Source organism: Solanum tuberosum, unplaced genomic scaffold, assembly GCF_000226075.1.
Source record: "Solanum tuberosum cultivar DM 1-3 516 R44 unplaced genomic scaffold, SolTub_3.0 scf00098, whole genome shotgun sequence".
Taxonomy (NCBI): Eukaryota; Viridiplantae; Streptophyta; class Magnoliopsida; order Solanales; family Solanaceae; genus Solanum; species Solanum tuberosum.
In genome coordinates, this window is record NW_006239026.1 from 159,814 (window position 1) to 176,827 (window position 17,014).

At 30.6% G+C, this 17,014-nt stretch overlaps 2 protein-coding genes across 2 annotated transcripts; both read right to left on the reverse strand.

The window, feature by feature from the left end:
* Positions 1-1,052: 1,052 nt before the first annotated feature.
* LOC102590649 (UDP-glycosyltransferase 92A1-like) lies at positions 1,053-2,656 on the reverse strand. The gene has a single exon (XM_006348355.2). The coding sequence runs from the start codon at positions 2,606-2,608 to the stop codon at positions 1,136-1,138; it is 1,473 nt and encodes a 490-aa protein (XP_006348417.2). The 5' UTR covers positions 2,609-2,656; the 3' UTR covers positions 1,053-1,135.
* A 961-nt stretch (positions 2,657-3,617) lies between these two features.
* Positions 3,618-9,256, reverse strand: LOC102591001 (putative lysine-specific demethylase JMJD5). Its single transcript, XM_006348356.1, has 6 exons — positions 8,691-9,256; positions 6,790-6,999; positions 5,679-5,813; positions 5,432-5,575; positions 5,148-5,240; positions 3,618-4,136 (listed from the first exon to the last, which is right to left on the reverse strand). The coding sequence occupies exons 1-6, from the start codon at positions 9,174-9,176 to the stop codon at positions 3,951-3,953; spliced, it is 1,254 nt and encodes a 417-aa protein (XP_006348418.1). The 5' UTR covers positions 9,177-9,256; the 3' UTR covers positions 3,618-3,950.
* Positions 9,257-17,014: the final 7,758 nt, after the last annotated feature.

Genomic DNA, 17,014 nt, shown 5'->3' on the forward strand with positions numbered 1-17,014 from the left:
GGGGAAGGCATATTGTTTTGTTTGAGATATGTAATTCATATAGTGTATGTATATATTTTACTCTCAATGACAATACCATCCAAATTCATTATTTCTGCTAAGAAATTGGTGAGTTTTTTTTTTTTTTTTTGTAATTGATTTTTTGAGATTCAATATTGGTTCAACATGTATTCACTAATCTTTTTCTTCTTCTAGTTCTAGGAAAATTACTATCATCTTGAATTTTGCTGGTTTTACGTTGATTGACATGTCATTAAAAGAAATAAAAGTGATTTTAGTAGACAATTTTTAAAATATGGTGAATATTCAAGAAATTAACTCAATGATAGATCAAAGAAATGGACTCATTCGACTAATCAGTGATCTTTGGACTTACTTCCCACCTACCAAGCCAAGTCAATAGTTTCTTGGTACGATCATGTAGGGTTAAAGCTCCACTAAAGAGCGTTTTCATATGGTCCTCCTTTATTTAAGCTTAAAATCAATAATAAAAACGAGCTTGTATATGCAGAATTAACTAGAAAATAAGTTTGGTAATAATTGTTGTACTATACGTAGACATTGTGTTATATAACATTTCTTTAAAAAAAACATTAAAAGTTAGAACTTAAAAGTTATCCCAAAGAATAGAAACCTATAACTTAAAAATGAACTCAATATATTGTTACAAGCTCAATTCCAACACTCTTAAAACATCCACAAATTTTCTTTTTCATATATTGTAAACTTTCTTTTGATTTCTCATCTGGCATTTGATATTCGCTTTGAAGTTCTGACTAATCAATATTCATGTCGCAGGAAAATTCTAATCTAGTGTTCGCTATCCACATTGAAATCACGATTAATTAGACTCTGTGCCACACAAAGTTCATTTAAGAGAGAAACACTCCCTACTAAGATTTTCACATATCCAAGACTTGAATAGTTGAACTCGAGACTCCTGAATAAAGATGATAGGATCTTATCCATCCCACGACAACCTTGATCATTTCTTTTTTCAAAAAGTAAAGAAAACTTGAAACATCCAAAAATAATAAAATTATGTATATATATATATATATAAAAGGTAAAGAAAGAGGTTGAACTTTTCTTCTAGATTTCTCTTTCTTTATTATTAACAAAAAAAAAAAGTCAATTATTGTGAGCCAATCCTTTCTTTCATCATCAAATTAAAAAAATCATCCATAGCTCTAACAGAAGATCCTTTGTAATCATCTTCATCTCTAGTAGCATCTTTAATCATTTCTTTAACTTCACAAGCTTTACCCCTCAATCTTTTCCCCTTTTCACTTTCACTATCCATAACTAACTCAATCTTTTCAATTACATCTCCATAACTTACATCAAATGTTGTCCCTCTAGCCATTTCAACACAAACACCAATTTCTTCAACCAAAAACTTAGCATTAAAAAACTGATCAGCTGCCATTGGCCATCCAATTAATGGAACCCCATTGATCAATGATTCAAGAACTGAATTCCAACCACAATTACTCAAAAATGAACCTATTGATTCATGAGCCAAGATTTCAACTTGTGGTGCCCAATTAACCACTACTAGTCCTCTTTGTTCATTTTCTTGATTTCTCTCAATAAACCCTTCTGGTAACCATTCTTCTGGTTTGAAATCAGCATTTACATCAAATCCTAAAGGTGGTCTAATCACCCAAATGAAGTTTACTTCAACCCCATCTAATGCTTTTGCTAGTTGCATCATTTGTGATGGCGAAATTGTGTTTTGTGAACCAAAACATATGTAAAGAACTGATTTTTCATCCTTATTATCTAACCATTCTTTACATTTTACTAAAGGAATACCTGATTCTTTCCTAGGAGTTTTAGTATCATTTTCTTGATAAAGTATTGGTCCTATTGCCCAAACAGGTATACATAACTTCCTTCTAAAATACATCAATCCACTATTATCAAACTCCTCAACTGTATTAAACAAAACCCCATCTGAGTTTTTCCAAAGTGGAAGATTTTTCATCTGAAAAACTGAGTAATCATCATTTCCATCAGCTATAGCAAGACTAGGTGACAACTGTGTAACATGAAATTTTCCAGCTTCTTGAAAATCAGGCAGTATAAACTCAAGATTATCAGTATGTTTATGAGGTAAATTCATCCACATAGAGTAATAACAAGCTAATCCAAAACCACCAGCACCAACAAAAATAGAATGTAAAATATCAAATTCATGAGTTACCTTAGCTGACCATCCAAAAAAGAAATCTGACACAACACAAATTGGGGGTTTCTTGAAAAATCCAATCTTTAGGTTAACAAGATTAGTAAGAATGAATCTGAAGTTAGATTCAAGTGAAGGGGAAACTTGAAGAAGTTTAAGGGCAAGATTATAAGGTAAAGAATCAGTGATTTCAGCATCTGGTGGAAGATTATGTTCAGTACTGTTAAAGGGTATTTCAAGAAAGTGAATTGAAGGGTTTTTTGATGATGATTTGAGTTTCTTGATGTTTAATGGTGTGTTTATGAAAGTGATTTGGTAACCCTTTTGGGTAAATTTTGAAGCTAAAGCTAAGAAAGGGATTATATGACCTTGTGCCATGAAAGGGAAGAGAACTATGTGACCTTTTTCACCTTCCATGGTGGAAAGAAGAAAAGAGAATGAAAGATGCTATTGAAATTTTGTCTTTGTTGGATTATATTAATTGATGATAATTGAGTTCCTATAGAAGCTTTTTGTCTTTTCATGTGTTATTGCATATTTCATCGAGTGTTTATATTAAATCATATTAATTTTATTGTATCGATTTGATGAAATGAGAATGTATGTTAATTAATTATGATGATTAAGTATTAAAAGCTATCTATATCGTTTTTTAAAAATAATTGGGAAAATGGTCAAAAATACATCTCAACTTTCATTTATTAGTTAATTTTATGCTTACCGTTAAAATGAAGTTGTTTTTACCCTCACCTTTACTATACTTGTCACATATACCCTCAATTGGATGAAAAGCCCCAATTCAACTAAAAATATCCAATTTCGATTAAAATGGCCCGATTTTCTATTTTAATCCAAATCCGACCCACTAAACCAAATGAATTCATACCAAATTAAAATCCCAAACCTATCTCTTTTACATAGTAATGTGTATCGCTCACTATGTTGTCACAAATAGCCCCACCAAATTTGGAATAAAATGGAGCCGATCAAACATATTTTAGAAATTTTATAGACTAATGCACACGAAAAACATATATAATCATGAATTTCTATTCTGCTACCTCAAAACTTTAAAAAAATAATGGCAAAATTCTATAAAAATAATGTGCATCATTCACTAGATCATCATGAATGGACCACAAAATTTGGAGACAAATAAATTGGTCAGTCATATTTCAAAAATTCATGAACTAATACACAAGAATTAAGATAAGATAATATTAAATTTCTATTTTATAATCTAATCTAAAAACTCTAACAACAAAAAAAGACTGATAGTGCATGTGTTTCAAAACTATCATTTTTTGTGGACACTTGTTGTCGAGTGAGCACAATATTTGGCCAACTTAGCATCAAAATTTGTTTTAATCCAAAAGACCAATAGTTTAGATAGATAAAAAAAACGACAGTAAAGGTATGAGACTCGTGAAACCAACAATTCTGAACCTTTTTATCATTTCATCTCGCGAAATCCTACAACAATAACTATACCTCAATTCCAAATAAGAAAATAAATTCATTTTCACCTTATTTACCAAATTCATGATAATGATCAGACAAACCTTCAAGTAATAAAGCAAGATTGCCACCTCTTTGAAAAATTCATCATTAAAGTCTCAAAGACAACAAGGCTACTTGGAGCTGAAACAATCACACTGGACAATGACAGTTAATGCATTAGTAGTGGTGAAGTCCACATTGCTATCTGCAGAAGAATGATGGTTGAACTGGTTCCTTTGTATACACCAGATGAGACCGATCAGTCGTCTAATTTTTCAGCATCACTCCACCAAAAGCTAACTGAAAAGCTTGTCGTGAGAGAGCGGACGTAGTGCCACCATTTAGGGGGAATGTAAAGCATCTCACCTTCCTCTAAAATACAGTCCTGGAATTCCAGGTCTAATATATTTGGGAACTCTTTCTCGTCAATGTTGTCTAGATCAACCTTCAAACAAGATTTCAAATGTGTTCAGACGAAAAGCTGTAGGCGATATCAACCATCTAAAGTAAGCAACAACCATACAATTGGAAGGGAAAAACGATATCGTAAGTTTCATCAAAGAGAGGTACAATAATATAAGTGGAACCCTCAGATATGTAAGAGAAGCAGAACCTTGAGATGCATATAATAGTTCTCTTCTACCCTGATATGTGTTGTCGTGTGCAGTTATGTGCAGCAGAGTAAAAATGGAAAGAGAAATCGGTTACTTTTTCCCTAAAAGATACAGTATTCACTATTCACTCTGTCCTAGAAGTATAGTCGGACTTCCCTTTTCAGCCATCCCAAAATTTCGATAACCTAAAAAGAAAAATCAGTTTCATAAAACTACATATGTTCTGTGGAACCCATTTTTCAGGAGGACTTTTCCTTTGTCCTGCTCTCTGAGAACACTAGTCAATAGGTTGGATCATCTCCAACAACAACAACATACCCGTGAAATCCCACAAGTGGGGTCTAAGGAGGGTAGAGTATACACAAACCTTAACCCTACCCGTGGAGATAGAGAGGCAATAGAGAGGCAATAGGTTGGATCAGCTCCCTGTTTCCCAATTGATGACACTTCCTATGTTGGAACATTGTAAAATGTTTGTTACAGTGTCATCTCTATATAAGATCTACAGCTTTTTAGGAAGAATTAGTAGTATATAAACTACACAAACTTTAATATGAACCTTTCAACCATCACCAATCTACTCTTTCTGATATGCAAGTCAAATAAACATCTTAAAACTCCGTGTCTAGCCAAATACCATCATAAAACACGACACATGAGTAGTACTTATTACTAACAACCAACATTTTCAAATCTTCTTTTAAATACTATACCGAGTAAAACAAAGACACTAGCATAAATGGAGTTGGTAACAACTAACCAAGGCTAAAAATACTGAACAACAGACCGTTGAAATGACAATTCTGGTGAACTGCAATTAAAAATAAGGGAGAAGCATATACCTGGCTGGAATTGCTAAGCATGGTTTCACTATGTGGGTGAAGCTCATCCGAAAGTGACGCTGAGTAAAGCCGTACATACTTTTTGCCAACAACCTGTAAATTGAAATGCAGAAGATCACAAGAAATAAAAATGAAACATATCAACATGCACACAGTAGCAGAAACTTTCCCCCCTAAAAAATAATCAATCAAAGCAATCACCTATGGTTCAACCTGATTTACTTTTTGTTAAGCTCAGGAAGCTTATTGTAAAAATATGTATGCTATTTGGCTGTATGTAGTACCTGAGCAAGTATATTATGGTGAGGATCATGATGCAAAGGCGTCACAGTCCGGGCTGGACCAAACCAAGCATTAAGCGACCTGATTTCCCCACCTCCAGTAAAACAATAATCAGGAATAACAATATCTTGCCGTAGCTCTTGTATCTGTCATTTAGCTACAGAGCTAAGCCACTAATTCCAAAAAAATAAGTTCAAGGTAAAAGTGTTTACACAAATATACAGAAATAAATGTAGAGGAAAATTATACCTGATCAAATAATTGATGCTGAGCTAAGTACGTAGTTTCCACAGAGGTAGTATCATTGGATCGAGTTCTCTCGAGAAATTCAGAGAATGTGATCAGCTCTTGCTTCCATTCTGGGCACAAATAGTTCTTTCCAACCTGGAAAATGGCTTAAGTCGATATCAAGTTTTGAGTGAATTCATGCATTGATTGCATTAGAGTTGACATAGCACACAAGAGACACCCTTTTAATATGAAACATTTATATCATATTCCACTGAGAACGTGGAAAGCTAGCTATAAATTTGGACTCGGTAACAATATTGTGAAACTAAGCCCTGAGCTCGTTGATTCTCTTTTCACATGCTATACGCAGGGGCGGACCCACGTGGTATCCAGGGGGTTCACCCTCGGCAAAATATTACACAGTATATATAAGGTAAATTTTCTGTATTTCTGTAGATATATACATTTTGAACCCCCTCAATAACAAAGAGAAACTGATGGTGCAGTGGCAAGTACCCTGAAATTAAGTTGTACGTCACCGGTTCGAATCCCAGTGAAAGCGTTTTATTTTTTTCTTATTCAGTTTCAGTTTTTTTTAGTTTTTTTTTTAATTTTCAGTTCTGTTTTTCAATTTCTGTAGATATATATATTTTGAACCCCCTCAATAACAAAGAGAAACTGATGGTGCAGTGGCAAGTACCCTGAAATTAAGTTGTACGTCACCGGTTCGAATCCCAGTGAAAGCGTTTTATTTTTTTCTTATTCAGTTTCAGTTTTTTTTAGTTTTTTTTTAATTTTCAGTTCTGTTTTTCAAGTTTTTTTTAGTTTTTTTTTACTTTAAAAAATGTGCTAAAAGTTTGGTTTTAAACCCAAAAGAATTCAAGGTTTCCATTTCTAAAGGCTTATTTACACGTTTATACTTTTATTTTTCGAACCCCCTGAACGAAAATCCTGGGTCCGCCACTGGCTATACGAATACATTCTCTTTATACATTTCAAGAAGAAGGGACTTGCATTCTTGTCATTTGCTTTAAAGAGGACTTATCTTCTGGATATGGTTAGAAATCTGCTGATCAATTTAATGTTGGAATATGCAACAGATATAGAGTTCAGTGGTAAATGTAATCACCTCAACGGGGACTGTACGGAAGCCAGCAACCCTTCTAAGATAATTCATGTCATTCCACTTACTCTTAGCAGGCCAGTGATCCATGGAATCTCTGATTACCACCGGAGTTCCTGATAAATAATGGTCTCTCAGGAATGCCTCCAACGATAAGGCTGGACTTTTCCCTACTAACTTACAAGACAGAGACTTAATAGGTAGCGACTGCTGCACCTGCAAAGTCAAAACAAACGATAAATAACTACACTTCTCATCTCAAATACACAATTAGCACTCAAGTAAATGCTAGACCACCTCAACTATGTGAAAGCTTAGAGAGCACTCACTGATGAGCTCACCTAGAAAACATGTATTCATTGATATAATTGGTAAAATGCATTCAATTTTTTCAACAGACAGCTGGAACAAATTGACAAAAATGCTATAACTGATGATTTAAAGAGGTTTTCCAACCTACTAGACAAAAATAGGTACAATCAAGGATTTAAAGAGGATCGTACTCCTTCATTGTGGCATTCAATGAATTACCGAAACCCATTAATTACAAAATGCAAAACAGGATTGCAAAAATGGATGCTTTATCCTACAATTAGCTAAAATGGATATGAAACTATAAAACATTTCTAGTTTTAAAACATCTCGTTGGTAAGATTCAGAAAGTAGATTCCTTGACCAAAAAATACTCAGAAAGTAGATTAACAAACCTAGAGTTCCTCATGTGTTTATTCCTAAGCTTAAGCAAGGAAAGAATCTTAGTACTTCCTTCACCGCTCAACAGTTGTTCATTCATATCATACCACATTGCACAAAACATGAAGAGGGGGATTAACACTGGCTGAAGAAGTGAACAGGGAGATAATAAAATAGAAATGAACAATTTTTATGGTAGTTCATTGAAAGGGAATGAGAAAAACTGAAACTCTACTAAGAAGACATGAATCCTTGAGTACAGAGTTAAGAGAACTACAGACAAACATTTATTTTTTCTTTTATCCTGCTTAACAAGTATACAAACGAACTGCTTCTTCTTCTTTGATTTCAATTTGATCTTTTTCCACATTTAAAACCAGCAATAATATGAGCTAGCTTCCAATTCTAATATATCAGTTCCTCCATTAGCTTATTTCCCAAAAGAAGAAAATACAACACAGACGGAGCAAAGTCATACAAGAATTTGCAATGCACTTCTTAAAAAAAAGACTTGATCGAAACTATTTACATTTCTCAAGTTCAGTTAATTGTAAAAAGACTTAAAATAGTCACAATTTCTCCCCCCATTTCACGGACTTTCGTCTAGTGGTAAGAGCTCAGTTTGTGATGTGTGGATTAGGCACACCGCACACATCACATGTTAACTAAAACCTGTCCACCAAATTTTGAACCATGGCCTACTGGCCCTCGAAGATTTCTCAGTTATCAAAAAAACAAATCACCCTCCTTCCCAATGTTTTGTTCGGTTCCAAAAAGAATGATCTTTTCTACGTTTAGAAACAATTTAACTCTAAAAAATGCCAAAGAATATACCATTAAGCTTTTATAAGCACACAACTAAATGACATTCAAAACAATAAGTATCAAAATTCTTACTTCCTTGCCTCTTTTCTTTGTTGGCAAACTTTTTAATTTTAGCTTTCGAAACGTTTAAGACCACAAGATTAAGTGACATTTTGATAATTTACATATCTTTAATTTATTTATTTTGAAACTTTAATTCTACATATCTTTAATTTAAGACAAGCAAAATTCAGAAGGTCCTTTATTTCTTAAAGTTCCTTTCAAGTCAAATCCAGACAAACAAATTATTGAATGAATACTATCAAAATCACATCTTTTTTTGTTCAAACAAAGCTTAATTGAGAGCTGAACAATACAACAAATCGTAAATTGCGAGGGACGAACCTAACCTCCGCCACGTTAATTTCTTGAGAAACAAATTTAATCTCGGATTCACCTTTATCTCCGAGATCACTCCGAGCTTTCTCCTTCTCCGACGCCTTTCGAATCGCGAGGTTCAGTTCATCCCTAAGCATCATTCCTCCCATAATAATCCCCATATCTAAAGCTTTAATCGCCTGATTAAACTCACCATTAGCATAATGAAGTTTCGCCAAATGCATACACGCCATTGAATACGCATCTCTCCATATAGGCACAACCGAATGCCATGGACCTGAATGTAACTGTTCCCACGCCATCTCCTTCGCCGCCTCCGCCGCTCGTATATCTCCGGCCGCCGCGAGCGACGTCATGGTTGCGTATGCGTAGCCTCCTTCCTCCGCTATACTCTGGAGGATGTTCCAACGTTCCGAGTCTAGGAATGGAGTTTCTAGAACACCGTCGTCGGAACCAGCGATTTCTCCGGCCACGGCGTCGGCTGCTGACGTGGACATAGTGAAAAAATGCAGTTGTGTTCTAGAAGATTCGGTGAGTAAAGAAGATATTTTTGTTTTTGCTTTTTTGGGTCCTTTAATTATGGGAAAAAGCGCATTGCATTTGATGGAAATATCTAAAGAGTAGTATATCTGGGGGGGGGGGGGGGGGGGGATTTTTTTTATTTTTTTTATCGAGAAATGGGGAATGAATTTTGTAAATTTTCATAAAAATATCTAAAACGAAACTTTGATAAAATAAAATTAGAACTTGAAAAAATTTATTGATTAAAAAGAAAGGAAAAGAAAAGAAAATTGATTTCCTTACTAACGGCGAGCGGAATAGAAACAACCTGAATCGTGAAAATTCAGAAATTCATCACTATAGAACTTAAAAAATTTAACGCTATATGAAATTATAATAAATCGTCAAGCTTGGAACTCATTATGTGCGCGTCTAACTTATGCAATTTTCACAAGCTATCCATGTGTTGGGTTAATTATGTAGTGCATGACTTTGCTTCTTTCTTTTGTAGTTTATGAACATTTTAGATTACGGTTAAAGATTTTTTTTTGTGTGAATTAGAATATATTATGACCATATTAGATTAATTTTTTTATAAATTATTGCAAAAGTTAAAAGAGTCTAATATTGTGTTTGTAAAAATGAAAAATATACAAATATATTTTAGACTTGAGTCTAGCTTTCTGTATTCTCAATCAACAACCTCAGATGTTATGTTTATATTCTTGATTCCATTACTAAGCGAAAGGTTACTAAGCGACCCTGTTTTATGAAAGAAGGAATAAATAATACTCATGTCTCATGATATTAGTTATTTAATCTTTTATATAGAATAGTTAATTTCATTATTTTAGTATATTTCATAAATTATTATTCTTTTTCCCATTAACTAATTGAGATTATATAAAAAAAAAAATTATTTTGAAATTATTATTCCTTATCTCATATATAAAAAATGAGCCCTAATTTTATTTTATTTGCTATATATTTTAATTCTTTTTTTTGCAAGGTGAGTAGTTTTCAATGATACACGTATACAATAATTATTGGGACTCATAATTCATGAACTTGGACATGTATGGACGAATTGTTATACAAGTAATATCAATATCTATCATACATCATTGGCTAGATTTGATTAATATTTGAGAAAATACATAAAGTCCATCTTGAATTAATATTCTTTTTGTAAAGAGACACTTAAACTTTGCGGGGTTCATAATACCCCTCTGAACAATTTAAAAGTAATAACATTGCCTCATTTTTCGATTAAACCCAGTTGTGAGAAAATGTGTGATTTTCACGCCTCAATCTCAAATTGACACGTGTTAAATGTCATAAATTATAAAAAAAATATGAAAAAAGGTTTTTCTTTATTATAAATAAAGGAAAAAATGCACGCCCCAATCTCAAATTGTCACGTGTTAAATGTCATAAATTATAAAAATAAATATGAAAAAAGAATTTTCTTTATTATAAATAAAGGAAAAATTACTTTCCACCCCCCTCCAACACCTCTCCATTCCTATGTACTTCTCCTTTTTCCCTAATCTTCTTCATCAAATAAAAAAAGACAATTAACTTCAATTAGAAATGGTAAACAAAAATCAATCTATTATTTTTATGCTATTATCATTGTAATTTTAGGAAAACAATCATCATTTTATTCTATTCCTCTATTCTTGGAACTATACAAATACTTCTATTAGCACCAAGAGGCCTTTCGCCTCAGATGGTTGAAGCAACCATGGCTAACCATCATTAATCTGTCATTATCGCCGGAAAAATGCTTTTTTCGTCAGATAAAATGGTGACTAACAATGACCTTCTTTCTCTTCATTTTTTCTTTTCACTTTTGTTATCTTTTCATCATCTCCGTAAAAAATATCAAATGTCGACGATGATAAATTGTACCATTGCAATGACGAAAAAGATAGGAGAAGCAAATGACAAGTCCAGAATCGAGGATAACTTAACGAAGTACTCGTCTTGTGACAGTGAATCGAACTTCGAGAAATACTACAATGCTAACTTGGCCATAGACACTCCAACAAGCTTCAATAGTTGTTAATGGTGTTTGAATTGATTTGGGGAAGATGGATCTTTATTTTAAAAAAGGGAAAAGGGTCTGAAAAATACTTCAACTTTGGCTGAAATTGTTGTTACGTTACCAAACTTTGGAAAGGACCTTTTACTTCTCTGTACTATTTAATAGTGTATTTTAAAGATATATATGTGTCTACGTGGACATCATAAATATTGCATCATTTTAAATAGTAATGTGTCCACGTGGGTACATATATACCTTTAAAATACACTATTAAATAGTGCAGGAGAGTAAAAGGTCCTCCATAAAGTTTGGTATCGTAACAGTAATTTCGGCCAAAGTTGGAGTATTTTTTCAAAACCTTTTTTCCCTCTAAAAAAGAAATCAATTTGAAATGCCACATGGCTTTTTTATATTGGTTAGAGGCTGTTTTTTAAACTACTCACGCGCTCTTGCAACGTGAGAACACAGCAGGTGCAAAAATAAGTGAAAATGACGTATTAAGTTTGGTTGAAAGTAGTTTAGTGGGGTAATAGGACCTTCACAAAGTTCAAGTGTCTTTTTTCAAAACAGGTCTTACTTTAATAGGGTAATTATGTATTTTCTCTTAATATTTTATATTTATTCTAAAATTCGATCATATGAAACTTCAAAAAAAAATCCACTTTAAAAGTATTTAGCCAATCAAAGAGAATGATTTGGAATTTAAAATCACTACTTAAAGATGAATGTGTACTTATTATTTCATTATAACATTTGGTTGTATTTCTTTTTTTATCATTCGAATAAGGACAGATCTATAGTATGACATATAAGTTCACTAAAAATATAAAAGGCCTTTTAAGAGATATTGAGAAAAGACATAAATTCACCACTGAAGTTATCCCGAATTTTAAAAAGACATCTTAACTTTGCAGGCGTCCTATTACCCCACCAAAGTGTTAAATACATTTGTAAATAGATCATTTTGACTCATTTTAGCATCTATGAAGATATGTGTGATGCTCACCTTCTTTGATCCATTTTAATTAAATTTAAAAATTAATAAAAGTGATTTGTTGAAGAAATCACAAATACTAGATCTACAATACATTTCAAAGCGAGTTTCTACCGAATCAAATCTAGAAAAAATCAAAGGAACAACAGCCACAAGTTCCGATTGCGCATTAAGCGAGAGCCTTTTGTGTTCGACCATTAGAAAAATTTGGGAAAGAAGGTGTATTTATTAATCTAATTAATTAATAGAGAAATTAACTAAAACGTGACGCTTTTTAATTGGTTTTGGGAAGCAAATTGTTACATTCACGCGCGTTATTTGGGTGTTCACAAAACATTGGGAGAGAATGGGTCAAAATGGTCTATTTACAAAGGTATTTAATACATTTGTGGGGTAATAGGACGCTTGCAAAGTTAATGTGTTTTTTTGAAAATTTGGGACAACTTCAGTGGTGACTTTATGTCTTTATTCAATATTATAAATATTTTATTATTATTGTTATTATATAATATTTTAAATAAATTATATAAAATCTTGTAAATTTTAAATTTTGAATTGTATCTATTGATTGATTCTTTACTCTATGCACCTTTTTGGAGTCATCAATTACTAAATTTTTTGGAAGTGTAAATCATTAAACTATATATATATATATATTATTAATAATCTTGTACTTAGGGGTTGTTCATTTCTAAAGCCACTAAAGCAATGACTTTAGTCTTGAAAAATAAGGTCTTAAAATAATGTAATGTTAATATATATAAATATAAAAATAATTATGTATTTATTATTAGTATTAATTAAAAAAAATTAATAGCTTGCTGTACATCTTTTATCAATCACTATGCATATATTTGTAATATTTTATTATTTTCTTAAAATACAATTATTGTAATGATACTTAAAAGTTGTATGCAATTAAATTTATCGTTACTTTCTACTTTTTAATTTATCTAATTCACTTCAATTTGAACCAATCGTATTATAATATTGGTTTTGTAAGACTATCTTTAATTATGTGAGGTGTCTTCTTAGACATTTTGAACTCAAATTATATCAAATAATCAAATTTAAAAAGACATTGCCTTCTAAAGCATAACAATCACTACAATATTGATGATTTAGACATATTTTATTATTTTATAGTAATACAAAATATTATACAAGTAGGAATGATACTCTAATTTTTTTAGTTTTACTTTATCCGATGAAGTTTAATTCTACTTTTAAATATTTCTACTACTTCTAAAATATTTTGATAGTTTGTATAACGATTGACTTAACTGAATATTTTTAAAAAAAATATAATCAATAAGAACTTATCTAAAATACAAATATTTGTGGTGTTATGTAAAGTACAATAATTTATATATACTTATTTGTGTCATACGATTTTTTACAAGAAATATGATATAACAATTGAAAAAATTTATCAAATTATAATTAACTTTTCTGTTTTTTTAAAATTTATGAGAATAAAATATGTATATACAAAATTATCAAATAAACATAAAATCTCTTTCTTTTTTTTAAAATTTGACTTAGTCTCCCATTTTATTGAGATGTAACATGCTTGTATCCCATAAATAAGACGAAAAGTCAATAAGATGTTTTTATCTTTGTTGTAAGAAGAAGACGAACCTAAGATATTACGGTCCTAAATTATGACATTGATCACTTGACCGACTGTTACGATCGTAGAATTTTCAAAAACGGTTTTTGGGTGAGTCCCAGGCGAGTCTCGAGGGGGAGCGCACCAAAAATGCACTCGGATGCAAATATAAGGCATAGATTTACAGGGCGTAAGCACCATGCGTAAAAACGTAAGCCCTGGGGTAAAGACGTATGTTCTGGGCATTTTTTATTTTTATTTTTACTTTTGAACCTTTTTTTGCTTTAAATTATATTTTTGTTATTGGTGCAATGATATTTCTCAAATAGTAATTGTAATACTTTTTTCTTCATTATTGGTGATTAATATCATTCTCAAATAAAAATCATAATATTTTTTTTATATATATATTATAGGTTATTTAATAAAATTTATTTGTAAAATAATTGAAAGTTTTACTTTTACGTTTTTTTTAGTAATAAAATTATAAAATTGAATATACATGAGACTACGCCCCATAAATCCATAAGACTTACGCTCTATGTCTCGGGGCTTATGTCTCGCCTCGTATTGCATAAAACGTCTGGCCTCATGCCTCCGCCTTTTAAAGCACTGGTTACGAGGCATAATTGAAAATGTCATAGAACTCATTAGCCTAGGGCCACAAGCCTTCTTCATCGCCATTTGATCTCTTAAATTATAAAAATACGAAAGTTAAACTTTATTTTTATAAAGAAAAAAACTAAAATATACTGAGTTCTTGTGACTTGCCGATATTATATATAGAAGGTTCATAAAGGTGTTTGGGATTTGGGTCTATTGTAAAGCATTACATGATTTACTTAAAAAAGAGGGATTTGTATGGAATGATATTGTAGCAACGTTTGAAGAGTTAAAAAGGGATTTGGTTTCTACTCATGTCCTAGCCATGCATGATTATCGAACTTTAATAAAAGATTCATTTATGTTATTCGTCAAAAGTTTAATTTATTTATGTAATTTTATGTTATTCGTTAAAAAATTGGTTTATTTATGTAATTTTTGTTTGAGAAAACGCTTATCTATGTCATTATTTGTTAATTGAAAACAATTTCGTTTTCTAAAATCATTTTTTACACCTGATCAATTTAGTCACGTCATTAATAAAATTATTTTTTAAAAGAGAAAAGACTCAAATATGTCTCGAACTTTAAGAAAAGGCTCATTTATGCCACAAAAATGACATAAATGAGCCAAACTTTTAATGGATATTATTAATCAGTCTTTATTCAAAAATCGATAATATATTTAAGCCTTTTACCTGTTATAAATTATGAGTAAGTTCAACCACCTAGGCCGATTAGCGCATTAGAGGTATTCCATCCAAGATAGATTTACTTCATCACAACCACTAAAGCCTTTTACTCTTTTTTTTCGTTTTTTTTTTAAAAAAAAAAGTTTGTGAATATAACCCTAATCTATCTATCTATCTATATCTATATATATAATAAAGGAGAAACATAGATAAGGTGTGTGACACCTCTCTATGGCCTTCATTTGTATTTATCTTTTTTTGGCCTTTTTTTTTAAATTTCAATTAATTATTGTATTGTAAAAGTAATTACTTAATTTATTACAAATAAATATTTTATTAATGGATGAAGATTTACAACAAAAACTCTTCACATTCTTTTTTATTTGTTTGTCTTACTTCTAATCATAAAATCATAAAATGATAGTAATATTTTCTTGTATTTTAAGTATTTTTTAATTTATTCACAAGGAGTTATTACCCATGACTTACCTCTCTTTAATTTTTATTTTTAATAATATTCATAACTCCCATACTAATTTTTATGTCCATAACCTCCAAACTTAAATTTGTAAGTTTATGACTTCTTATGGTATTCCTCTATTTTGCCTATAAATTCATACTTAGTTTCATGAAGATTCACATTCAAGGTTATCTTTTCTCTTCTTCATCATAATGGTTTGTGAATGAACTAATATGTAAGAAAAAAGAAGTACATGAAGGTAAGAAATATTTCATTCTCAAGTCTTTATTTTTCATTTGTTCTATTTTGTATCTATATAAATTCATATTTAGTTTCATGAAAATTCACATTTAAAATTATCATTTCTCTTCTTCATCACATTTATTTGTGAATTATCTAACATGTACGAAAAAAAGAAGTACATGAAGGTAAGATATATTTCATTCTCTAATTTTTTTTTTTTTATTTTATGTACTTGGACATGTTTATTTAATATTTTGTTCATATATGTATTATATATCATTCACCAAGCAAATATAATAAAAAAAATACCTTTGTAATTCTTAACAATGTGTTGTCATTATGTAATTGTTCTTTCTAACAGTCAGTTTTCGGAATATAATTTAGTTTAATTATAATATTTGTTAGATTTTAAGACATGATAATTATTTAGTATTGTTAGTGCTATTGAAAAAATAATATACAAATATTACATATAGTTTAAATTTCTTTTTTTCATTTGGTATAATTATATTTTAATTGGTACATGATATTTTATTTACTCATATAATATATATTTTTTCAATTGGTTGCATATGATGAAGAGTTTGACATATGGAGCAAAATATGGTGGTGGATCTACTTGCAAAGAAAGATGGTAGAAAGAAAGAAAAAAATGAAGCATAATTAAAAATTATTTTTGCTAGATCTTTTTTTTTTACTTTGACTTGTATTAGTAACTTAAGCTACTTTTCCTAGAAATTTTTAATTTTGATTTGTATAAATAATTTAGCTACATGTATTGTCAATGTTAATCATTTGGTCTTTTATTATTCTACTTTTTTTTTTGTTATGAAGCACAATTAATATAATTATCCCATTTCAATAACAAAACAAAAAAATGATGATTAGGAGTTTCATTTTTATTACACTTGCAAAAAAGTAATTGAAAAAAAAATATTAATTTCATGATGCCATTTTTTGCGTGTGCAACAGTCTATTTTTGTCACCATTCTTTTTTGTTTGAAATGAATTTATAATTTTTATGCAGTCACCGATTATTATAATTTTTTGTTCATTTTTTGTATTTTCGCCCCTTATTTTCATTTATTTATTTTACAAATAAAATCAATGCATAATTATTAATACATTTAATGTAATAAACATGTACATTTGAATTATTTATAACTCATGTCTCTTCATCT